Below are 25,913 nucleotides of genomic sequence, written 5' to 3'. Positions count from 1 at the left end.
CCATTTCTACTCAGATGCAAGCTTTATTGAATTCATTGTGGTATATTCCCAGATAAGAATGCTCAATATAATAGCCCTGCTGGATCAGGCCAGTGTCTCATTTAGTCCAGCTTCCTGTTCTAACAGTGGCCAACCACTCTCCTTTCCTGCAGTTTACAGCAACTGGTATTCAGAAGCATAATGGTGGTAGAACAATAGTCATTGTGGTTAATAGCCATTGGTAGCTTAGTGTTCATGAATTTGTGTAATCCTGTTTAAAAGCCATCCAAGTTGGTTGCCGTCGCTGCCTCATGTGAGGGCAAATTCTATAGTTTAACTATGCATTGCGTAAATAAGTACTTCCTTTTGTCTGTTCTGAATTGTCCACATTCAGCTTCATTGGATGTCCACAAGTTCTAGTGTTATGAAAGAGAAAGAAAAAAACTAATCCACTTTCATTGTGCCATGCATATTTTTAAAAACTTCTATCATGTTACCTCTTTCTCACCTTTTCTTGAAACTTAAGATGTTCCAAACACTTCATCCTTTGTTCATAGGGGAGTTTCTCCAGCTGCTTTATCATTAGTTTCCATTTTTAAACCTTTTTCAATTCTACAACATCCTTTTTGAGGTGAGGCAGCTAGAACTGGAAATGGTATTTCAAATACAGTTGCAGAGTAGAGGTGGGGTTGCAGCCTTAGTCATATTTATGCTTCATGTAGATTCATTGAAATTAGTGGAACAATTCCATTGATTTCAATGAGTCTACTCTAAGCATGATTAAGTCTGGATTCATTTTTTCTTCAATCAAAAGTTTTATTTATTTCTTATACCCCTCCTTTCAAGAAGCTTCCTTCAAGAAGTGGTATATATCTACTCCTCATTGTATCCTCACAATAAGGTGACGTAGGTTAGATAGAGAGAAAGCAACTGGGCTAAGGTGAGTTGTAGCTAGTGGCTGTGTGAGGATTTGAATCCTGTATGTAAATGATTGTAAGTTAATTATTTCATTTAAGACAAGGTTCCGCATGTGACGTTAACATATGAGAGTGCTGGAGGTGAAATAGTTAAAACAGTTAAATAGGTACCCAATCAGAACCCAGGGAGGTGGAGTCAGAGGGACTATAAAACCAGCTCTGGGAGGGGCAAAGGGGGGAGTTCGTTGGGAGTTGGGTGGTTGGTTGGAGTGGGAGTGAATTGGGATAGAGTCTGGGGGTAGGTTGAGTTTGTGTAGCGAAATAAGCTGAGTCAGGAACAGTTAGGAGCTAGGAAGACAAGTAAATATCTGAGGGGTAGTTTAGTGAGTGAGAGCAGGTAGTGGAAGTTATAGGTCTGGATAGGCAGCCCATGCTTGTAATTGACTGAGACCATTTATGAAACCACACGCTTGTTAAACTGCAATAAATAAACAGAAGTTTATGTTCCAATTTAACCCTGACTGGACTCCGTATTTTACCAGGTAGGGCCTGGGTGGTGGCAGCGAGAAATAAAGTGGTGGCACAGGGATCAATAGATGGTGAAACGTCCGGGGAACCTGTGTTATTGCCACACCGCACAGACAGCATATTTGCACAAAGCAGATTCCGTGCATCAGGGGAACCAGGAACAAATGAAGTTCCATCCACCAAGACACCTGCCTTGAAACCAAAATGCTGGGAGTGTAATATTTGCAAATGATCACCAGAGGGTGCTCAGTGGCTAAGTGTGCTTGACCTTTGACAATGCTAACTGTGCCTGCTGAGAATGCTGCTGCTGTTTCAGCACCACGTTAGATTATACAGGTCTTTTAATTGTATTCTATGAATGTAAAAATGTTGTAGATCAGAAACATTTAGATCTAGAATATGTGTAGATAGAAAAGTACATGAAATACAGTATTTTAGGGCCAAACTAAATATGACATGGGAGAGGCATTGTGTCCCTGGTGTTTGTTTTGTTGCTAAAAACATCTCTGTGGGACTCTGGTGCTGGGGAAAGAGGTCTAATCCTTCTCTCCCAACCTGCACCATGGCCTAATCTTAATTGCCCTTGTAAAGTTGCTGTTCTCCTTATGGTGGGAAACATAAAGCACTCATATTATGTTTTCCTTGTAACAGCTTCAGTCAGGGTTGCAGAAAAGGTGGGCAGAAAGAATTAGATCTCCCTCCAGGGCCACAGCCCTGATTCAAATGTCATCTTTCTGATTCTCTTTCAGCAAAAGAAAAAGATGTGTCTTGTTTAGTTTGACCATGAAGGAATATATATATAACTGAGGTCCTGGGGAACAATGCATTAAACAAGATGATATGCAAAATAGTAACAATATGTGGGTGTCGTGCCTTACCTAAGCCTGAACTATGAGTCTTCCTCAAATGACGACCCTGATAACACAAAGTATGAAGACCTTTTGGGGCTTTAATGAAATTAATTTCATTGAACTGTTACGTTTTTTCATATTGTAGAAAATAAAATAAAATGCAGTAATATATTTATTGCCAATAAAGGTCAGAAATACACACATTGGCTCTGTTATGCAGCCTGATGCTCAGGGACTATTAAGACAACATAATTCGTAGATACTGAATCCACTACCTGTCTGGCAATGTTGTTGCATTTTTTTGTCGTAATGTACTTTAAATTCTTTACATCTGGTGTTAGGCTGAAAAGAAAACTTGAAATTCACATTAGCAATGGATCTTTTCCTAGTTTTCCATTCATCTCTGCCAGTGCATCCTCATCCAGTCCCATACAGTCAATGCTGGCTTTCTACCCTGGATCACCTTCAAAGCATCTGACAACTGCAAAGGTATTGAAGATACACATTCATTGTTTATTTTCAATATTCATTCTTAATTACATGGAAATCAGCAGCTCATTTTTTTCTTAAGCTAAGTCAGGCTCATACTGTGCTAAATATGTAAGACTAATGTAATTTCTTATTCTCCTTAGACAGTTGACTTACATTTTGTCTCACTATTTTCTGTCAATTAGTAAAATTGTTTGTGTTTTCAATTTTTTATATAAAATATAGTAAATGCTCCCAATATTCATGTTCAACCTGTATATGTGCATTTTTAAGAATCCCAATCTGTTTCTAAGTACTGTCTGCTTTCTCCAGTCTGTGCATCTGGAGCATAATACTGGCAAATCTAAAACTGGTTATAACTTCCCCCATTTTGGATGAAGCACATGCATTTTCCAGGCTCAGAAATCCCTCCAGGGTAGATTAAGTTGGCCAGATTATAGGCAGATATATCAAGGGGCTTTCATGCAGGGCAATTTATAAAGTTTGATTATTTATTTATTTATTTAACAATTTATAAACTATTTTCCAACAAATATATTTGAAGCAGTGTACAATGAAGGAAAAGTCTGTAACAATTTGATTTTTCTGCCAGAATTGGGTACAATGTTCAGGCATGGCCACCTCTTCTGAGGAAATGAAGCTTGCCAAATTTCAGACCGATAGCTTCAATTGTTCTCCCCAAAAGGCAGACTTTATCATTTTGGGGTGGGTACAATAAGAATCATATCCTCTAGATACATGGGGTAGAGGAAATGTCACTCCTTGGCAATGACTCTTTTACCACCAGGGCTTGTTGCTATGGGGTGGGCTTCTGTTCCTCCTCTCCATAGATTTTTGGAGATACAGTGGAGACTTCTTCATGAACTTGCATGAACTTGCATGTAGCTAGGTAAGTTTTTCATTCCTCCCTCAGATCACTATGAGTGCCCTGGGAAAATAATTACAGTGGTACCTCAGGTTAAGAACTTAATTCGTTCTGGAGGTCCGTTCTTAACCTAAAACTGTTCTTAACCTGAGGTACCACTTTAGCTAATGGGGCCTGTCACGCCGCTGACGCACGATTTCTGTTCTCATCCTGAAGCAAAGTTCTTAACCCGAGGTTCTATTTCTGGGTTAGCGGAGTCTGTAACCTGAAGTGTCTGTAACCCGAGGTACCACTGTATTGTGATTTAACAGCTGGATCTGTCTGTCGAAACAAAAGATTACTCAGTTTCTCAGGGTGTTTCCCAAACCAGCTTGATTTCATTTCTCATGAGGAAAAAACACATGGGTTTTTTCTTTAGAAGCATAAGCCACAGAACTGCTCAGAAGCTTAAGGAGTCCTTCATCTGCCTCAAGACACTTTGCAGTCTGACTTGGGAACATGGTAATTTCCCTCAAATCACCCTAATTTGCCTCATAATTTGTGGTACACCCAAAGCCAATGTATACCCTTAGTAAATGCCCATTTGCTTCAAATTCACACAATCAGTTTTAATTATTCAGATACTTATCTTCATTGTGAAAATGTTTTTAAAATAATTTTGCCTAGTAACTTTCACTAACAAGTAACATTTAATAATTCAATAACAGCAATTTAAGAGACATTAACTAATAATGTGGTCGCTTATAATTTTTGTAGGTTTCATTCCTGATTTCCAAAATGATTCCAGATACCTTAATGTACCTGAGCCAAAGGCTTTAACAGCAATGAAAGAAACACAGATTCAAATATTTAAAACTTTTAAAGTTCAAAACTATTGTATATTTTGAAGTATTCTAATAACTAAACTGAATGAATTGCAGTTTAGAAATAATCATAGTTATACAGACACTTGATTCTTGCTGACTCATTTATTGGAGGGGATGTTAAAACTGGGATACTTCCATAAGAGATAAAAATATGAAATGTAGTACACAGAGTTCCAGACACTATGCCATAATTACTAGAAAAAAATGTGGTTTTGTCTTTTGATCAAAATGTGGGACACGGAGCCTACAGGTGTGCCTCTTACTTTAAGAAAAGGGGTTTAGGCATGGATCCTAAACAAGTGTATTAGTTTAAGCCTTATTGAACACAGTGCAGCTTACATCCTGGTCTAAGAAAACATGTATGATTTCTCTGATAGATAGATGCTGTTGAATATAGAGGTTATGCAGCATTCATGAGTAAAGATGGTGTTCATTCTGGTGCATTTAAGTAGAGTGGTTTGTGAACTTTGCCTTGGAATAAGAACATGTTTTGCTTCCTGTTGAGTGTATTCCATTTGTAAATTGAGTCCCCTGCTGCTATGGGAAAGCACACCTTGGTTTAAGAACGCTTTGGTTTAAGAACGGACTTCCGGAACGGATTAAGTTCATAAACCAAGGTACCACTTTATTTGGCATGCAGTTACAGAAGAGTATATCTGTGGAGCCTTGTTCTTCTAACATGGACACGTGTAGCAGAAGATGTATATTAAGGTGGATGTGGGAAATTAGTAAGTGATAAAGGACTGGGCATCTTGAGCTTTTAGGGTGCAAATCTCTGCTTATATTACATAGAACAAGACAGGGCAGTAAATGTGTCCTCATTTTAAAACAATAGGTTTAAATAATACTTCTCTGTACATCAACGTGCATGGGTCACTTCTATTTTGTTCTTTCCCATACTTAAAAGCTACACTAAAAAGCCAAAGTAAACTACATAATGCTATCATCCTTTCTTCTTTAATAAGACAGTGCTGTTTTTTTGGAAAATATAGAGCCAGCTATTAGTCTCCTGCGGATTCTTTGAGGTCTACTGGAAAGGGTGTTTGGGGTATCTTCTAAATGTTATTGGATAAAAGCTGAGACTAGATATCCCACTTTTTTTAAAGAGCATGCTGAGGCAAACCACTGTTAAGTTGTGCAAGACTGCACATTTATTTATTCTCATTTCTCAGCTCACATCCTGAAACACATATGGTCAGTGTTTTTGTTTTGACTCTTTCTGATGATTTTTTTTAAAGAAAACCAATGTGAGAGAATACTTTAAATGATCTACTGTAATCTTTGTTTAAGGGTTTTTTGCATGTGAAAGAAGGAAAATGTAGACATCCTGTGGGGTGTTGTAACCATTCACATCAATATTCACTGACACATCTTCACCAATACCCAGATAATACTTTTAAAGAAACAGTGATTGCCTAGTATAACAGGCAAAGGTGTCTCTCCTCCAGGTTGTGCAGTGGGCTCTGTCACTGCTGAGACACAGCTGTACCTGCCAATAGTGTGGGCAGCTGGGAAGGCAGCAATGTTCCCACCATGTTAGAAGAGTCCCACTGAGTTTAGTGGAACTTTATGTTAGGTCAATAGGTATAGGATTGCGAGCTTAATCTTCCAGTCTAATGTTACTCATATTTCACAGACTTCCATCCTAAAAGCGGTATGTGAGTTAGGGTTAGATTTCTTCTAGACATGTTGGACTATGAAGAGAGCATAGGGTTTTGTCAGAGAATTAATCAGAATAATCTAGGTAAAATGGCCAATCCTTTCTACAAGCCCAAACTAGGCAATGTTTTGGGTGGTTCTCTACTTCAGCAATGAGAAGAGAACCCTATGATTTGAGAACTGTTGTCCATTTAAACAAGTATTCTCAGAAAGGATATAATCTATTATTACTGTTGTCTATTTAAACAAGTACTCTCAGAAAGGATATAATCTATTATTACATGGTTCTGAAAGCTTTGAAACATATTTGAAACAGTATATCAAAATTCTCAAGACCCATAAGACCCAAATTAATAATGATCCGCTGCTGCAACATGCATACAGTGCAGTATCTTTGTTATATTGTCGGGCACTGTGACTTCACATTCCCAACTATTTATGATGTACCAATAAAATGCTTGACATATTCCCATGAATTTACAATGACAATGAGATGAGATAGAACTCAGATGTAGAACATAGTGAAGTGGAAGGTTCTGAAGGGTGAAGCAGTGGTGGAACTTCATGCTCCGGCACTGGGGGGCGGAGAGCAGGCAAGGGTGGGACTGGCGTGCGTCCTGGGAGCGGGGCGTGCTGCCCGCAGGGGCGTGGCGCACCGCTTGTGGGGCGTGGCGCCCAGCGCGGGCGGGGGGGGCCCAGCCGCGATGGAACCCCACTGGGATGCGCTGCCGGGGGCGGAGCGCACCCCCCGCACTCCTCTTTCTCCACCAGTGGAGGGAAGATATTTTTCTCAGCATCAGGAAACCAATGTAGCACTCCTGCCTTAAAATAGGAGTCGCAGGTCTAAATACATACCTTGGGTTGAAGTAGCTTCGGGATGAGTATTTTCGGGCTGCGCTCTGCGGCGACTTGGAAGTAACGGTTTCGCCGCATGCGCAAACGCTCAAAATGACGTCACACGCATGTGTGGAAGCGGCGAATCGCGACCTGCGGACGCTGGTTGCATTCGCTTTAGGGTGCGAACGGGGCTCCGGAACAGATCCCGTTCACATCCAGAGGTACCACTCTACTGTTCTTTGTTTTAATTTATGTGGTTCCACTTCTTGATTTCACTGTTGTATCCATGACATCACATTCATTACCAGTACTGCACCTACTGTATTTTTAATTTTTTCTACTAATGCAAAAAGTAGAATACTTTAAAGTAAACTATTTTGTACATATTGCAAAATGCCTTCAGAAAGTTTAGATCCATTGCTTATGGGCAGGATAAATGAAAGCAAAGAATGATCTGGTTGCCACACATCTTCCTTTAGAAAGCTTAAAGTGACTTATATATCCAGATGCCGTTCAGATCTACGTCTGTACAGCCTGGCTAACTCTACAACATCTGTTTCTTCTAGATTCTGCTGTTGGGTAATTCATTATTAGGAGCAACCAAAAAGTCCCCAAGATGTGACAAGCTTCCAAGTTCTCTAGAACTCTTTATCAGGCAAGAAGTTGCATATGTTGTGGTGAAATGAGGGAGATTTCCAGAACGATTCAGCTAGATATTGCTACCATAAGGTCAGCTTGTAGGCATATCTTTAGGCACCAGGGGATGTTATTGTTTTGGTTACTATGTTGTGTATTTTTGTGTTTTTATATTGTAAACCGCCCTGTGATCCTGGGACGAAGGATGGTAAATAAATACATATATAATTGCATAATTAGCATAGACATTTGCCTCATGGCTACAACATCTTGGCAAATCTTTCCTCTGCCTCCTATGCTTTCACTCTCCACCAACTGTACTGATCATAAGCTTTAAAGTAAATCTTATATTGCACCATTTAAAAAGAAAACACAGATGGGGTTGAGTTAGAGAGAGAGAAACTGCATGTCTTTTTCTCAGTTTTTCTTTGCATCATGCCCATAAAAATGCCACATGCTTCATGACTCACTATAACAGAGGCTGAAGTTTTGCTTCATTTTTAAAAAATGTGTCTGTCTCATGAAGAGGGACTTAACGCACCCACTCATCATCCCACACCTCTTCACTAGCATGGTGCAATCTCAGTGGCCCAGTGGTATTTTTTGTAGGAATGAAATTCCTAATTTCTGCAGCATTCAACATTTTTCCCAATTCTAAACTGTAGTAGTTTTTATTTTTTTACCATTTCCAGCAAATAATCTACTTTGTTAACACAATGTTCTTGTCAATTCCGAGGAACTGCAATTCTTCTCCCCACATGATCTGCCAGGGTCATGTTGCATTGCATTTTGGAAATAAGAGACGAAAATAATAGTTGTAGATTGGCCAGCAAACACAAGATACAACAAACAACATTAAACTTCCAAAACTATTGTTAATATAACAACAACTTGCAAATTAGAATAACACAGTAAATAAGGGTGTGCATAATGAATCAAGCAGTTAAATTGCCTTAATTAGCATATTCCAGCAGTAAACTCATATATAACAAAAAAATGATTAGGTAATATGTTGCATTTTTTAAATTACATGGATGTGGAGCTTAGAAATATGCATTATTTTTTTACTATGATATTGTAAACTTATTTATTAGATTATTAGCCTTAAAACATTGTACTAGACACCAAGATTCCCTTTGTACCAAACTTAGAATATACCAATTACCCACAATGAGTGGTTGTTGTTGTGTTCAAAATGGTATGTTCCATGCATCAAATGGTGAATTGTACCCAAAGGTGTTGTTACTTGCTTACTTATTTGCCATTTCACCTTTTTTTTGTATGGGTTGTTATCATAGTCAGTTTTGATTTCTTTTTCTATGGAGTTCTGTTTCAGGGAATGATCTAGATCTATGAATATAGATAGGAGATTTTCTTTAAGAATGTCTCCATCTTTCTTAAGCTGGTGAGCAGAAGAACTTATTCAATGCATTTATATCCCATCTTTTTCTCCAAGGAGTACATGGTTCACCCCCTCCATTGGTGCCTGCGGCAACCCTGTGAGGTAGGTTAAGAGCCTGTGACTGGCCCAGGGTAGCCCGGTGGCCTTTGTGGCTGAGTGGGGATTTGGGCCCTGATCTCCCAGGTCCTGGTCCTAGCTTCCTAGAGTTATTCTGATATGGGGTAGCTATTTAAATTAAGTAGGCAAATAAATATGGGGAAAGCAAAATGTCACTTAGAAAAGGATCTGGAATATTTTCCTTGAAGCCTGAATTTGTCTTATTTTGGATTGTTTTATATGATGTTTTAATGTGTAATAAACTGCTAGGATATTTTTTCTTTAAAATATAAAGCAGCATAGAAATAATAATAATAATAATAATAATAATAATAATAATAATAATAATCAGCAGCCTTAATGCCATGTTTGAGCAGCTCAGGGCTACATCTTTGTTTTTGGCACATGTTTAAAACAATCCATTAGTATTATTAAGTAATTCACTAATGGCTCCTTGTTATCTTGGAAAAAAGTGAAATGTGGAGTGCAACAGAATTATGCCATGGATCTGTTGTTTTTCAGTGTCTTTATAAATGACTTGGATTAAGGAGTTGAGGGAATGCCAATCAAATATGCAGATAGCACAAGCTAACAAAATGAATTTCAGTGGGGACAAATGTAATGTTCTACACTTAGACAGGAAGAACCAGCTGCACCAGTATAAGATGGGAGACATCTGGCTTGCCAGTAGTACATGTGAAAAGGATCAAGGGGTCTTAGACATGAGTCAGCAGTGTGATGCAGCAGCAGCAGCAGCAGCAGAAAAAAAACCCAGATGCCTGTGCGAAACCCTCAAGCAGGATCTGAGCGCAAGAGCTCTCTCCCCTTCATGGTCTCCAGCAACTGTTATTTGGAAGCATTCCTGCCTCCAGCTGTGGAGACAGAGAGTACCCATAGTGGCTAGTAGCCAATGATAGTCTTTGCCATGAATTTATACAGTCATTTTTTTAAAGCCATCTAAGTTATTGGCCATCACTGCCTCCTATGGGAGCGAGTTCCATACTTTAACTTTGCAGTGAGTGAAGAAGTGCTTTCTTTTATCTGTCCTGAATTTTCCAACTTTCTGCTTCTTGGATATCCATGAGTTATAAAGTTAAACGAGATAGAGAAGAGCTTTCTCTATCCACTTCATGCCGTGCATAATTTTGTAAACTTATAACATGTTGCCTCTTACTCACCTTTTCTAGTCTAAACTATAAAGTTCCAAACACTGCAGCCTTTCTGCACAGGGGAGTCACTCCATCCTCTTGATCATTTTGGTTGCCCTTTTCTGAACTTTTTTCCCACTTCTACAATATCTTTTTTGAGGCAAGGTGGCCAGTACTGTACACAGGTTTCCAAATGTGTTTGCACCGTAGATTTGTATAGTGGCATTACGATATCAATAGTTCATTGTCAATTCCTTTCCTCCTAATGATCCCTAGCATGGAATTTGCCTTTTTCACAGCTGGCACACACTGGGTCTTTTAGTGCAAGCATTTCAATCCTCCTTCTCCTTCACTGCACACTCTTCTGTAGGTTGTTCTGACCCCCCTAAACCAGCGGGGAGGGGGCATGTGGGGGGAGCATTGTGGGGATCACTGTTGCGCTAGCAGAGGTCTTTGTGTAGGCTTCTGATGATGATACCCATTCCTTGAATCTGGCCTATTATGTTCACCTAAAGTGTGAATTTTACAGGTGTTTGGAAACATGTAGGTACATTTATCAGAGAACCAACTGTTATTTTTTTCACTTACAATGTGGGAAATGGTTCTTAGACAGTGAAGTCAAACTCCAAAGGTGAAATTGGGTTGCAGTCCTGTTCTGTCCCATTCCACCACTACTCTGTCCCATTCCACCCCTTCCCTGCTCTGCTCTGCTCCTGCCCCACACCCTTTCAGCATCGAAAAGAGTGTGTGTATCAGTGGGTGTATGCATGCTGATCCTGCACAAGCGGGGAGGTGCCTGTATACACTTACCTGAGAGTATGTTTCAGAACTTTATAGGTTTATGTATTTCTGAGCAGGTATGTATGAGATTGTACTGTTAATGTTTATTTTAGAGCATTGGGAGTACAGTCATACCTCAGGTTACAGATGCTTCAGGTTGCGCGTTTTCGGGTTGCGTACCACGCCAAAACTGGAAGTACCGGAACAGGTTACTTCTGGGTTTTGGCGCATGCACAGAAGCGTTGAATCGCGACTCGCGTGTGCACAGACATGGTGCTGCAGGTTGCAAACTCTGTGGGTTGCGAATGTGCCTCCCGCACGGATCACGTTTGCAAACCAAGCGTCCACTGTATGACTATATTAGTGGCTGCTTCAGCTTTAGACTAGGGCAGATTATCCTCTCCAGATAATGTTGGTCTACAGCTCTTATCAGCCCCAACTGGCATAGCCAGTGCTCAAGGATGATAGGAGTTGTGATCCCAATGTGTGATCTGAAAGACACCACATTGGCTACTCAGGATTAAGGTGTATTCTCCACTTTTGATCCTTGGAACTTGTGTGCATGTGCACGCACGCACACTCACTCAGTCTCTCACACTCTAAAAAGTTCCTTGTTGCCTGCAGTGGCCTATTTTCACAGGCATCATTTCTTACCATAGCTTTGTTAAAAAGACAATAGATTCTTGTGTCAGTCTTATTGGCACCAGTTTTGTATAATACAGGAAACACCATTTCCTTTTAGGGCTGGAAAATTAACTTGGATCATGCTTTTCCCTTTTTATTGCTAATCAGGACACACCCCGGGAAACCTGGCTTTCTGATTCTGGAAAAGGAACGGGAAGCAGCATCAGCATTCATTTTATATCCTATTTTTTCTGAAAATGCTTTACTCTTTTACCATTGAGGGCAGTGACTTGAAGAAAGTATATCTAACAACCTAATCCTATATGAATGTACATGGAGGAAGGACTTTGCTTATTTATCACTATATAACTGTGTTGAAGGACTACTGTACTTCAGCCATTACAATTTCCTACTTAAGCTTGCTATCTAGGTTCTAACAACTGGTGGGCAACTTCAGGCCCTTGCTCTGGCTTCTAAGGGCACTTTATTGTTAAACTTGGAGCAGACAGCCAGTCAAACAAACAAACGAACAAAGGACACCTTCAAATAAACAACTGTCCTCTGAAAACCATTCAAATGGAGGAATGTCCTCGGTTAATGTGGGACACATGGCCACCATAGGAGAACTATTTCCCCCCACTATTCATTGTGATGTCATTGCGATTGATTTTATCTTTATCCCTCTGAGCAGAGTTTTGTTCCTCCATAAAAGGTCATGTAAGCTTGGAGAAAAACCAGATTAAAACTGAAAAAGTCAGTAGACACCCCTCTCATTTCTGTCTTGGAGAATGATCTGCTGGACCTTGCTTTCCTGGGCTTGGAAAACACAAGAGACTTTCTGACTCAGTTGGTGGAAACAACGTGATTGCTTTATTAACGTACAGTTCTACTTCCCACTTTGAACTGAATGCACAGTAAGAAGTTAAACTCTTTCTGTCATCATAAGATTCTGCTTTATATTTTCAAAGGAAGTTAAACATTGGGAAAGGAACAGCAAGCTTAAAATAGATATTTCAGTTTCCAGTATAAAATCATATTAATATGTGGATAACTAACTTAATAGCAGATTCTAAGCAACTATTTTCAAAAACCAGAGATTTCTATAATGAGCCAGTATTACTTTTGTAATACAGGCAAGGCTGATTTAGGCGTGTCCAAATAATGTGTGATCGTGCACGCATGCACGGTGCCAAACCCGGAAGTAGCCCCAAAAGATGATAAAGATGTCACAAAAAGGGGTGGGGTGGGCTTACATGTGCTCTGCAGAGGCCTGGAACATAACCCCCGTGCAAAACAAGGATTGTCTGTAGTTAACTCCCCACTCCTCACTTTATGATCATAACAGTATTTGGGTGAAAAAATGCTTTGTTGTTTTCTGCATGAACACATGGGCTTATTTCTTTATTTTACAATTTTATTGTAATTTCAAATGGAACAACGCACAACTAAAACTAATAACTAATAATATAACAAATCAGATACAAATATTACTATTTTTCAGTCTGAGTGGCTGAATGTCACTTCTTCTACTAAGTAGTTAATGAGCCACATATACTGGAAATTCATCATACAGAGGAAATACTTGCAATCCCCATTGCAAATGGGCATATTTCAATCTTTTGGCAAAGGGTAAACACACACTGACCTGGTTTGAATGAAACTATGGCTTAGCATTCAGTGTATGAGTCTTACGCTCATGTGTGTCTCCCCACTCCTCCAGTGCAGCCATAGGAAAGCGACTGGAAGCTTTACTTAGGTTTTCAAATAGCTACAATTATAGATAACTATCTATCTATAACAGCTAATACTGTACTTAATTTGGTCTTTCATCTATTTGTGGTTCCCTGGCAAGGGGCTTGCCCTACATATTTCCCATTGGTTCTCAGCACCTTGCTGCTTTATGCCAGATCAGTGAAAGGGAAATGAGCTGTTATTCAAAACTTAAGTGTCAGATCAACCCATTAACCTGGAATGCATAATTGAGACCTGGGTTGTGTGGGTGGTCATGTCTATTGTTACAGATCCAGGATAACGGAATTTGGGGGTGCAAGGGCACCCATAACTGCTAGTTAGTTAATGTTAGAAACTAATACATGGTTGAATTTAGATAATATTTGGAGTATTGGAGAGAAGATGCAGGTGTTAGATTTCAAATACGGGCTGAACCAGGGGTTTGGACTAGATGACCATTGGAGTCCCTTCCAGCCCTACAATCCTATGAATCTATGGAGACTCCAGTTAGACTGTTTTATTGGATCACCGTGTTTTGTTTTATACTGTTTTTATTTATTTTCATGATGCAGAAGGAATCACCTTGTTGACCATCTGTGACCTTGTCCATCTTTGCTTGTTGAATCAGTACTTCCAGTGTACTGGATCCAGTATACCTGAATATGACGTAGTAGATACCTCTTTTAGAGAGGGGTATTTACCTGTAAGTGGCAGTGGTACACACTTTATTGACACAGATAGGTAGCCGTGTTGGTCTGCCATAGTCAAAACAAAAAATTTTTTTCCTTCCAGTAGCACCTTAAAGACCAACTAAGTTAGTTCTTGGTATGAGCTTTCGTGTGCATGTTTAGACTTTATTGAAAACATCTTAATCAGACCCTTCTGGCTATATTATCGCTCCGTTTCATATCTGGGCAAGGTATGTGAACATGTGGTGGTGAGGTTGTGGATGAAACTGATTATGTAGATCCCATCCAGTATGGCTTTTGGCCTGGTTTGGGGTGGTGATATTTAAACTGCCTTGATTGCCATAGTGGGTGACTTGCACTGTGAGAAAGATAAAAATATAGCCTTATTGGTTCTGCTTGGTGATCTGGCACTGTTTCTCAATGTGGAAGTGAACTGAGTAGTGAGGAGCCTTTTTCTAGCTTCAGCTTATTTACCAGCAATGACCATTGCTAACACATTTGAATTGCTGTGGTTATCCATAAGTCAACTCCGGTTTAAATTATTGCAGGATGCTTCATGTGAGGCTGCCATTGAAAAGCATTTATGCCACAGCAAAATGGTACAAAATGTTCCAACCGGGTCAGGATTTTGGCTGTATTTTAACTATAAGCATTTTAACTATATTACACATATTTTATTTTATTTGTGCCGGTTGCTCCACAATATTTTACATCAATTTTGTTTTTCTCTGCATGAACTCAAATCAAGATACAGTGGTATCTTGATCAAATCAAGATACAGAACATAAGATGCGACAGCGCATATGCACGAATCGCGTTTCTCCGCTTCCGCGCATGCGCGTGACGTCATTTTGACCGTCTGCGCATGCGCAAGCGGCGAAACCCAGAAGTAACAAGCTCTGTTACTTCTGGGTCACCACAGAGCGCAACCCGAAAGCGCTCAACCTGAAGTATATTTATGACTGTACTGGGGCTAACATTTAAAACCCTAAATGGCATGGGACTTGAGTACCATCTTCTGTATATCTCCCTGTTTGTTCTGGTCATCATCTGACCTACTACTCCAGCTCATCCAACCCCATGGTGCCCAGTGGCTGGCTACCAGGGAGTTTTCTGTTGTAGTAACCATCTTGTGGAATGCATTGCCAACTAAGATTCATCAGGCCCTATGCCAGTCTGCTGCTGAACATATCCTGTTGCCCCTCTTGCTATTTGTTCCTGAAGGTGCATGCCCTTCACTGCAAACAGCAGGGAAGGGCACTATTTTTAGCAGGAAACTGGTGTGAGTCTTCAATCAGGAGTGCAATATATATCAGGTGGGCCACAACTGCTTTTTATTTGAAAAATAAATGGGTGGAGTAGTTTGGTCCTCATCATCTGCTTGTCCTACATCAACAGGTGCTGGTAACAAACCTGAATTTGTGATACAGCTGCTTTATGTTTGCCTAGAGGAAACTGTTCTGCTACCTCCTGGTTCATTCGACCTGTCATGAAAAGGTGGGTAAGAATGTGACTTGTTCTATGCTCTCCTAACTTTTTCAGTTTCTGAATATGAGCCTTTTCTTGTTCATTGTTCAGCATGGACCTGTTTCTTGTGGTGGATGATGTTTCAACTGAAATTTCAGTAGGCTTGGGTCCTCTGCAGTGACCTGTGAGAGAGTTGTAGCAACTCCTGGATCTTTATCACATGGGAAGTCATGGAACTTGAAAGGAAGTAGGGTTGGTGAAGTAGAGTTTTGGGTTGGGAAATTCATCTAAAGATCAGATTAGGGCTTATCCTCTACTGCTGTTCCTTCCCATCTTTAATTCCTTTTGGGAGACGGGGCCTTATCTCTCATTATTAAAACAAGGAAAAGCATTTGGATTTGCTTATGTGATGGGAAAGAAGTAAACTTAAGGCTTTATAGAAATCACATTTTCCCAGCTGTTCCATAATAATAATGTTTGGGAATTTTGAAAATAGAGAATAGGATCCTTATATAACATTCACATCAATAAAAATGAACCCTGTGGCTTCTTGTTCTTTTCCTCTGAGATATTTATTATTGGCCAGTATCAAGGACAGGATATGAATCTAAGATGTAGGACCATCAGCCAGTCCTACAATGATGAGAAGGGTTGGTTTTTTTTACATTTTAATAAGAGTTTTTCACGTCTTCAGGAAACACTCCAACCAATGCTTTTAAAACTGGAAAGCTGAATCATTAAAAAAAAAAATCCTGATTCAATATGGTTTTGTGGGACTCAAGAGATCTGGGCTGTTTTTGGCTTCGTCACTAACTTCCTGTGATGTTAGCCCAATTGCTTAATTTCCGTGTGCTTTCATTTCCTTCTCTGTAAATTAGGATAATGATGTTTGCTTACCTAGCAGGTGTGTTGTGTGGGAATACATTAACTAATATTTAATAATATATATTGAGAAATCTGCATAAAGACATCCTGCTCATGTGTTGTTATTTGTGTACAATTGTTGCGGCCATGTGTTCTTCAGGGCAGAGAATTATATTTTCAATATATTTGCAATTTTGTAAAATACCACTCTTTCAAGGCCACATCACTGTATTGTTGCAACAATAACAAGTTTAGCAATCCTTATATCACTAGAACAAATAGCCATATATGCCACCTCAAGATTACAATATACGTAATTCAGCATGATCATGCCAAATATGCCTGTAATAAAGCATTCAGTGCTGGTATTTGAAGTAAATAACTGTCAATATTGAAGAAATAGCATGCAAATGCAATAATCTAAAATTAGAATAATCGGGAATTTCTGTGAAAATCTGCTGCTCAAGCTTGAGAAAACAGAATTCAGGGTAGGATTCTTCCAATACTTTTTGCACATAACCTTTTTTTTCTACGCATGAGACAAGCAAAGTGCGGATGAGATCTTAGTTCAATATCATCCATAGTATCAAGGGTACAAGACATCAGGAAATTATGCTGAGCAAACCCTACTAAAATGAACAAGAGCTATGCAAAAGCACAGGAAGTGCTTCTAGAATGGATCATTTTGTTCTGAGTGTGTTTTTACGTTGTTGGAAACTGAGCGTAGCTTACACTTGTCATGATGACATGTGATTAGAACAAATAAAGTATTAGCTACTGAGAGGTCACATCCGATCATCTAATGCCAATAGTATAAAAATGCCAATTACATGTGCTGTTTTGTATAGGTAGCTTTGCAAATACAACTAGCTGCTTCCCACTACTCAGGGTGCTTCCAGGCCACCTGTTTATAGAGCATTCATTCTGATTTCTTTGCAAGGAGACTAGACAGAGTTGGCTATTTATTTATCTTTTTAGTTTGTAGGGAGGCTAGATGATGTCATATAGAAGCAAGTGTTCTCATGCTTTCCAGTGCATTTTCCCATCACTTCTCATACTGCAAGCGCATTTGGGGAAGCGCATTTGTTGTGCAAGCACTCCAAATCAACTATAACTGCATGACCTAAATTTGAATGCAATGCAAAAACAGTAATAGCCTGGAAGCACCCTCAAAGTGGTACATGTTCATAGATCATTATAAGCATCTGTTACTATAGCATAGCACATTAAAAAAATATCCGTGCTCAAAGATGAGCAAAAAAATAAGAAAACTTTGAACACCCCTTATAGAAGAAATTTTTCCTCCAATTGCTTTTGTATTTATCCTTTATCTTTTCCACATTGCAATAAAATAATGAAGAGGGGGTATATGGAGGAAAGAGTATTTTGGTACACCAAACAAATTTTGTAATTTAAGTTTAGAGATAGCTGACTTCTTAGAATAGCATTTACTGTGCTAGTCCATAAACCTATAACAGATTATAGCTATAATTAGGCAGGGCAGAGGTAGTAACTGTGATTGCAAGCAGCCCATCGTCTACGATCGACATTTAGCTAGTTAAATCTAAGCGTTGCTGTTAGTCGTGTTAGCTGCTCCCGGGGACGCTTCTGAACCGTCTCATGTTGCATGAGTTCGTGAACGAGTTCTTAGAAACCTAAGGCTTTGCAAGAGGGGACCCCAGACTCCGCCTACAGAGGATCGTGATGATCTTGTCCTAGCCTCAGAAGCTATTGGGAACCACACGCCTAGGTACGAAGTCACAGAGAGCGATATTGATCTCCGGGATGAAACATCCTGGAGGAGGAAGTTTCCTCAAATGCTGATGTAGTTGCATCACTTAGGGGGTTGAGGAACCTCGGTCTTTTGAGATAGATAAAAAGAAGTTTTGGTCTAGGATTCAGTTGGGTCGCAGATTGGGCAATCCATGTAGCAGCTCAAGAGGAACGGTTGATAAGATAGGACGGATACCTTCCAGTTTTATGTCGTTTGCGTGCTTTCCGTTTTCCTGCCCTCTAGAACTGCAAAAGATCTACCACGCTGCTTACATAGAACCTCCACTTTTCAAAGCAAGACACAGTAGTCGTTAGGGAGGACCTGCTGATGGGGTATCCTGGAGACATCTGAATGGCCGCTGTGAGGAGCAAGCTCTTCGGGTCGATTGACTTTTGGTCAGTTCCAAGAGGGCTTTTCTTACGCTTTTAACTAGTTCCCCAAACAAATTTAAACGGGCTTTTTCACCTGGTTCACCCCTCCCCGGCTTCCACTGCGTTGTGCGTCTCGCAATTATTCCTACGTTCAGTACAAAACCTGAACACTTCCAGTTTTGTGGAAATCCAGGGAAGACTATGAAAAAGGACAGTCTTTAAAGACGATTTCCAGAAGCATTGTACAAAAAGCCATATCCACTTTCTGCGAAGTCCGCTGCTTAAGAGTGGCGCCGTTCTTGGACGGAACTGCCAATTAATCCCTGCGATTTTCTATCAACCCACCCGCACGGCGGGATCAGTTTGGCACAGCAAGTACAACCAGGGTGCTTAACACCTCCCCGCCCCCTCCCCGCGCAATGGAATCCGATCTGGAGTGGAGCGTGCCAGAGACGAGAAGTCGTGCTCCTCGTTCCCCTTCAGAAATCTGCTGGCCAATCTTAACTATCTCACCCCAGGCAGGAAGCGGGGTCGGCCGAAGGTATTGCTGTAATGGGGGGGGGGAGACGGACGGGGGGGCAAGTGACGTGGGGGGTGGAGGCGTGATTGGGAAGGAGGATGTGGGCTGGGGAGGTTATAAAAGGGCCGAGCCCGGCAAGCTGAGCGCCCTTCGGATACTACCTTTTGCTTTCAATCCGCTACGTCTGCGGAGGAGGGAAGGGGAGAGCCAGAGGAGGGAAAGTTCCTATTCCGCGGCGCCGGGGATTGCCGGACCTTGGGCGAGAGAGGGAGCAGGACTCACTTCGGAGCAGTTAGTTTCCTCCTTGAAGCGATCGGCGTGCTTCGGATGGGCGGCATGTTTGGTTGGGGGCTTTCTGGAGCCGTGCTGGGCGGACTGCTGAACTGCTGGCTCCTTCTGGCAGGTAAGTGCTGTTGGCGGCGGACCGGCAAGTCCTCTTCCCTGGGCGCACGGGCGCCGCTCCATCCTTTACGCCTTTCTGGATCCTGCGGACGGGGATCTGAGAGGAATCGGGCTTTAGGACAACGCACAAGAGAAAGGGGCCCTCGGGGTCTGCCAGGATCCAGCCAGCGTGTCCCTGTTCCGGCTCCCTCCAAGGCTGGTGTAGCGCAGCGCCCGGGCGCGCTTACCTTGCGGCACCTTGAGCTCGCTTCTCTAAAATGCGCTCGGTTTTTAAGCGACGGGTCATCACTGCCATCGCAGAAACAAGAGCGGGGCGTTGGAAACCTGTCAGGAAGGGCATCCTCCTTCATCTGAACAAGGGCTTTCCCCCAGAACCAGCTTCTTGGATTTTGATTGTCAGGCCAGGCTGCTCCGCATTTGCCGCCGCCGCCTAGTTGTAATCTGGAAAAAGTAATCGCTTCCAAAATTGGCCACGCGGAATGGGGTCGGAATGAACGCTCCAGTCCTCTGGGATCAGGTCAGCCTCTCGGCACCGAGGCTTCTCCAGGAAGGTTCCTATGCGCTTTCCCCAACCGCACCATTTGTATGGGGATGCGCGTTCCACCCCCTCCCAGTGGGCGAGCGGCCCTTCCATATACCCCTCTCTGCAACCAGCTGCTTGGGCTTTCCACGTGGATTTTTCGAAGGGTGCTCCCTTCTTAAAGAAATTAATAGCCCTCTCCAGTATTCCACTAGTGCATGCCCACCCCTCCCTTCTCTCCCTCTTAATGTGGATATAGTAGGAGCAGCTTGTAACTTCTGCTCTGATGCTCCCAACCTTGCACTGCAGCTGGGAAAAGAATTCGCATTCTGACCATCCGCCTTTCAAAGACGCGGAGCTAAAATGCCTGGTGTGGCACCAAGTCCGAGAGCTTCTTACTGGTAGGAAAATGCCAGGTGAACAAAACAAAGCAGAACTGGCTGGGAGTCCGGAGAATCCAAAGCTCTTCCCGTAGAAAGTGACATTCGTTTTCTTTCCTGACATGGGCTGGGATGCTGGAAGCTAAGGGTCGGCGCCATCCAGGCATGGGCTGTTGTCTATAAAAAAGGAGTACCAGGGCTGGAATTTTATGCACGCAGGAGTTTCTGCATGTATGTGATTGTCGTGGGACTTGACGCTGAATTAAAGGGGTGATGAGTTTTTTCCTCTTCTGTGCCAACCCAGCGAAGTGTTTCCTTAATTCTAAGCCTAGTGTCTTGAAGGGAGGAACTGTCCTGGGTGCTCTAAAGGACTAACTCCCGGTTAACCTATACATTAAAGCTATCTTCATTTTAAAGTACTTAACAATTGCATTTTGCAGTTATGTGGAGATTGGCAATGTGGCTGAGAAACTGACCTGCGGAATCTCATCATCACTGATTCGGTTTGGATTAGAAATATGCTGCTGACAGCACCGCTTTCCTTTTAAGTTTAAACTTGGAAATCAGGCTGCTTTGTTGGGAGCAGGGAGCACTGACATCAGAGCGGTTTTCTTACAAATAAAGCGATTAAGAGAGTGGTAGCATTTATATGGTAATTTTCGGTATTCAGATATGCAACCCAGTTCAACAGAAGTATTTCACTGGTTGAAATGGAGCTTGCTTCCAAGAAACTGGGATAAAGTCTACTGTCATGTGCACACTTATCTGAGAGCCAGTGCAATAGTAAGTGTGTTTTCACAAGTGACATATTTGTGTGTGTTTGCGCGCGCACACACAGTTAAATTGTGTCTTCAGTTCTTTTGCTTCAATAAAACTTACCTTGGCTAGGATGTACATTGAATTGAAAAAACTCACTTCTGATTTGTATCTGGCATGGGCAAAATTCACATTGGCATAAATAGTGTAAGAAAAGTTCAAAGATGCTACTTAATGTCATATACGAAAATGGCTGTAGTTTGGAGCATGTTGCTGGTGAAGGCTACTAATGTGGGAAAGGAATCAGATCATTTTTTTAAAAGATATTTATTGAGTTTTTCCACCTTTATGCATTAAAAAATCAAAAAGAAAAAACAAAAAAGTTAAAAACACATAAAGTTTACAATCCTTATTTTCAATAACATATTTCCCTGACTTCCCCACACCTCCCCTTCTTATATTCCAATTCAAATTGTTAATTCAACAAGTTCTTGTCCCCAATTTTTGACCTTTTTATATTTAATTCATTAAAAAAACCACCAATTTTAACTTATAAACATCAGTATTTAAACATCAGTGCTCATTCTTAAAACTTTTTTCTAAAGTCGACCCAAATTCCCTTCCACGAATTCCCCAATTTTCATACTAATAACAAAACAAAATAAAAAAAACAGATTATAATTCTGCACCCTTTGGATTCCCAAACCCCACCCCCCTTTCCCGGTTTCAATCCCCAACAAATGTCCATCAGTCTTAGTCTACTATCAGCCTGGAGACCTCACGTCCGAGGCTCTTAATTCTCTCTCAATTCCTCTCTGCCGGTTTTTTTGGTAGTCCTTAATATTAAACACCAGATCTCGGAGAAGCTCTGTCCCGATATGGTCCATATTTCTTCCAGCCAGACCTCCATACTTGAAAGTGGAGCCTGAATCTTGTTTCTTACTCCTTTTAAGTCCAAATGTCCCAAAAGCTCCAACTTTCACCTTAATCAAATTTGTAATCCATAGGTCTTCAGATCTCCACATAAGGAGATCTCTCCATTCTTCAATCTTCAATTCAAAACAGATTTTCATCATCCAGTACTTATTTTCCTTTGTAGCCATCATGTCAGGCCTCTGGCTCTCCTTTGTCATCTGCAACATTACATCTCCTCCTTCCTTTTCCTCAGAAACAACATATATCTCTTTCTCCACACTCTCGAATCTTTCAAGTTTCTCTTCTTGTCCAGCTGCATGGACTTCATGAGTCAAGTCCTTAACAAATTCAATGGATTTGTTTACTGTTAAGTCCAGAGTTGCAACATTTGTAGCCAAAACATCAATTTGGCCTTGTAACTTTCCCAAGAGAAGAAACACTCTCTCCAATTTAGCTTGAATTTTTCCTCCTTCAGCCATTCTTGTAATGTCCCAAAATCCCCTCTAGAGGGATTTTGGTTACTTTATCTTCCTTCCAGTTCAAATCCAAAAATCAAGTTAGTTTGTATCAGTTCTTCCTTGTTTTCAACAAAATATAACCAAATTGTAGCAAATATATCCAGCAGAGATAGCAGAAACAAAGTTCTCTTTTTCCTTCTTGACAGCTAATTTGACAGCTGTCAAACTCTTCTATATCTCCTCAACAGGCTCTCTCGCGGATCACTCCCGGGTCCGGGGGGGTGGCACTTCAGCTCTCAAAATTAGCTCTTATCCTCCAGTGAAATTACCTACACTGCCAAATTATGAAATTAATGTCTTTTACCCAATAAAGAAGAAGAAATTCTCTCAACCTTAGTTAGCTAGTCCTTGCTTTAGATTATTTATAAGACGGGGAGACGGACTTCCTGTTTGCGCCTTCCCCGATCGTGCCTAATTCAAAAAAAAATTTTCTTTACAAATCCAATTTCCGTATTACTCACGGGTTGTTGCTTTTAGAGTCCAATTGTTCACAAGAAGAAGTCAGCGCTCTCCGACCATGGCATGCGGCTTCACTCCGCAGGAGAAGCAGTCGACTCTCAGCACCGCGCCGCTCACCCCGTCCCCCATTCTGAAGCCTTTAAAAAGGCTCCTTCGCGGGTCGGGGGCGCAAATGGTGCCCGCCGAGTCACCAAGTTCACAGGCTTCAGCGCCTGTGATTTCTGAGGGTCCCCGCGTCGCCGCAGCGGCAAGACCCGGATCCTGCGGAGCCGATTCCCTCCGGAGCTCGGAGGGAATCCGCCATTAGCCGATGGCGCTAACCCGGAAGTCCGGAATCAGATCATTTTAAACAGGATGTAGGATCTATGTATGAGTTAGAGGTGTTGGAAACACAAATAAGCATCACTTACGAAAACTGTCCTTAGTCTCATATCTAGTGAACATTTCTTCTGCTTGATTTTTATCCAATAAGCAGCTTGTGGCTCCTTAATATGCTTGTGACAGTTAATGGGTGGATGATCATACACAGTGCTATTCTATGTCTGATTGACAAAAGTTGCTGAAATCCATATATATATATATATATATATATATATATATATATATATATGCTAAAATGATTCAGTGTTATAGAAGCAAAGAGTGAACAGAACATAAAACAGGCACCACACTTAAGTAAGTCTGTAGTGTCCTGCATTGTTGAGATTATTATTAGCAAGCAAAATCTTAATATGTGATAAATAAGTGTTTAAGAACACATGAACCTACTGGATCAGGCCAATGACCTGTCTAGTCCTGCACCCCATTCACACAGTGGGCAAACAGTTGCACTCAGATCTTGCTTTCAGACTTTCCATAGGCAATAGCACTCACCCCACTTGGGATTCCTAGCATTCAAAGGCATACTGCCTCCGACAGAGGAAGCAGAACATAACCATTGTGACTAGTGGCCATTAGAAATATGGATATTCAGTTTTATCAAGAAGATGCAATTGGTTGTGAACTGAATATATATTTAGTGGCCAATCCAGACTTGCTGCCAGGCATTGTGTTTAGAGGCAACATATAACAACATGCACAGTTGCTAATGGTGAGCATATTTGTGAGCATCACACTAAGTTGTCCATAAGAACTTGTATTGAGTTTCCTTTCTTGGATCCAAACTGCATAGAGACATTGGAGCAGATTTATAGAAGTTCAGAAGGTTTTCTGTGGGTTGCACAATTCTAAGAACAATCAAAATAAAGCAATAGAACTTACATTCAGGACAATGTACTGAGTGTTTCCAAGAGTTAAACCAACATTTAAAACCAGTTCAGGAAGACGATTTGGGTTAAACAGGATTTAGGCTGCAATTATCTGTGCATTTCCTTAGAACAAGTTCCAGTGGACTTACAGTGGTACCTCGGGTTACAGACGCTTCAGGTTACAGCCTCCGCTAACCCAGAAATAGTACCTCGGGTTAAGAACTTTGCTTCAGGATGAGAACAGAAATCGTGTGGCGGCAGCAGCAGGAGGCCCCATTAGCTAAAGTGGTCCCTCAGGTTAAGAACAGTTTCAGGTTAAGTAAGAACAAACCTCCAGAACGAATTAAGTTCTTAACCTGAGGTACCACTGTATTTCCAACAATATTATATAGGGTTGGCACTGATACACTTTTTCAGATTTCCCAATCTTGTCCTTAGTGTCATCAAGTGTTATTTGAAAAACTTCTTTTTTCAAGTACCAGGCTTGTTTTTTCCTATGTATTTCAAGTGTCTGAGTACTCTTATTTATGTTGCAGCTCCTCTCCATAGCATTAGTCAGGGCATCTCAAGTGGAAGTTTGTGTCCAACAACCAATGTGGATTCCTGTGCTAGGCAAGCAGATCAGAGATGGAGATTTTGTCATTTGCTGCTAAATAGAAGAGTAAATCTGCCTAACACAATGGAAGGGTAGATTGCTTGGGGTTGCTCTACTGTCCCTTAAAATGAATATTTACTATTTAAGTAGCATCCTCATTTATGTAGTCATAAAGTCAGATTAATTTGGAGGAACAGAAGAGGGTGGTGGATCTAGAGAAGCAAAGGTCACAAAGATATAAGAGCAGTAATATCATCAGGGCAGGACTTTGGGGCAGAAGTCCAGGGCTCTCTTAGCAAAATGAGCAGGCTGGTTTACTACATGTAGAAGTTTACTACTTGAGAGGCAAGTACACAGTACACAGACCATGTAAGCACCATTGTATGAGAACAAAATATCGGGGGAAATAAGACCAGTTTATGCTGGATCTGGAAGTGTGCATAGGAGTCAGTGTAACACTCAAATATCCTTTCCATGGTATTCCTACACTTGGAAGACTTTTCTGTAATTGCAGTAGCTAGGAAATGCAATAAGCAGGCCAAAGGACATAAAACTGGTACTCATAAGTGTTCAGTTTACTTTAGAATTTTAATTAGTGGCAAGATCTGGGGTTTGTATTTGTACACTTTCTTGAATGACAGCAAATACTCAACAGCAAATAGCTTCCTGTGGCACTGCATGCTATAAAGACCAGCAGTTGCTGGTGATGAGGCAGTAGTGGATAACTATGCTGTGTTCACACCATAGGTACTGGTATAGTATCAGTGACCTTTCAAAACCATCCTTGACTGTTTTGCACATTTTATGTGAGGTGCTGGATACTACACATTTGCTCATATTGATTAATGTATTTATGGACAGACTATGGTAGCAAAGGAAGTAAGTGAGACTGAAGGAGCTGAGGGTATAAAAGCACAACTAAGGCTTCGGTTGACAGACCTTATCTTCAGAGTACAATGAAAAGGTTTGTTTCTTTAAACTAAGGAAATATAGAGAAGACCAGAAATATTCCTACAAATAATATTTTT

General features: G+C 41.0%; 1 protein-coding gene across 3 annotated transcripts in view; it reads left to right on the top strand.

The window, feature by feature from the left end:
- FLT1 (fms related receptor tyrosine kinase 1) overlaps nucleotides 1-25,913 on the top strand; it is a 139,794-nt gene that overhangs the window by 6,687 nt on the left and 107,194 nt on the right. Inside the window, exon 3 of one of the 3 annotated variants that reach the window (XM_053385958.1) lies at nucleotides 7,558-7,720. The exons of 1 other annotated variant lie outside the window; for it this stretch is intronic. Coding sequence is in view for 1 of the 2 variants with exons in the window: in XM_053385956.1 (XP_053241931.1) it covers nucleotides 19,421-19,496 (76 nt within the window). In the remaining variant the exon portion in view is untranslated. Of the gene's footprint in view, nucleotides 1-7,557; nucleotides 7,721-19,228; nucleotides 19,497-25,913 lie in introns of those variants that run through there. One more of the 3 variants, XM_053385956.1, reaches the window with a different exon arrangement.

The sequence above is a fragment of the Podarcis raffonei genome, chromosome 4 (assembly GCF_027172205.1).
Source record: "Podarcis raffonei isolate rPodRaf1 chromosome 4, rPodRaf1.pri, whole genome shotgun sequence".
Taxonomy (NCBI): Eukaryota; Metazoa; Chordata; class Lepidosauria; order Squamata; family Lacertidae; genus Podarcis; species Podarcis raffonei.
The sequence above is the reverse complement of the archived record's forward strand: the minus strand, read 5'-3'. Positions and strand labels throughout refer to the sequence as shown.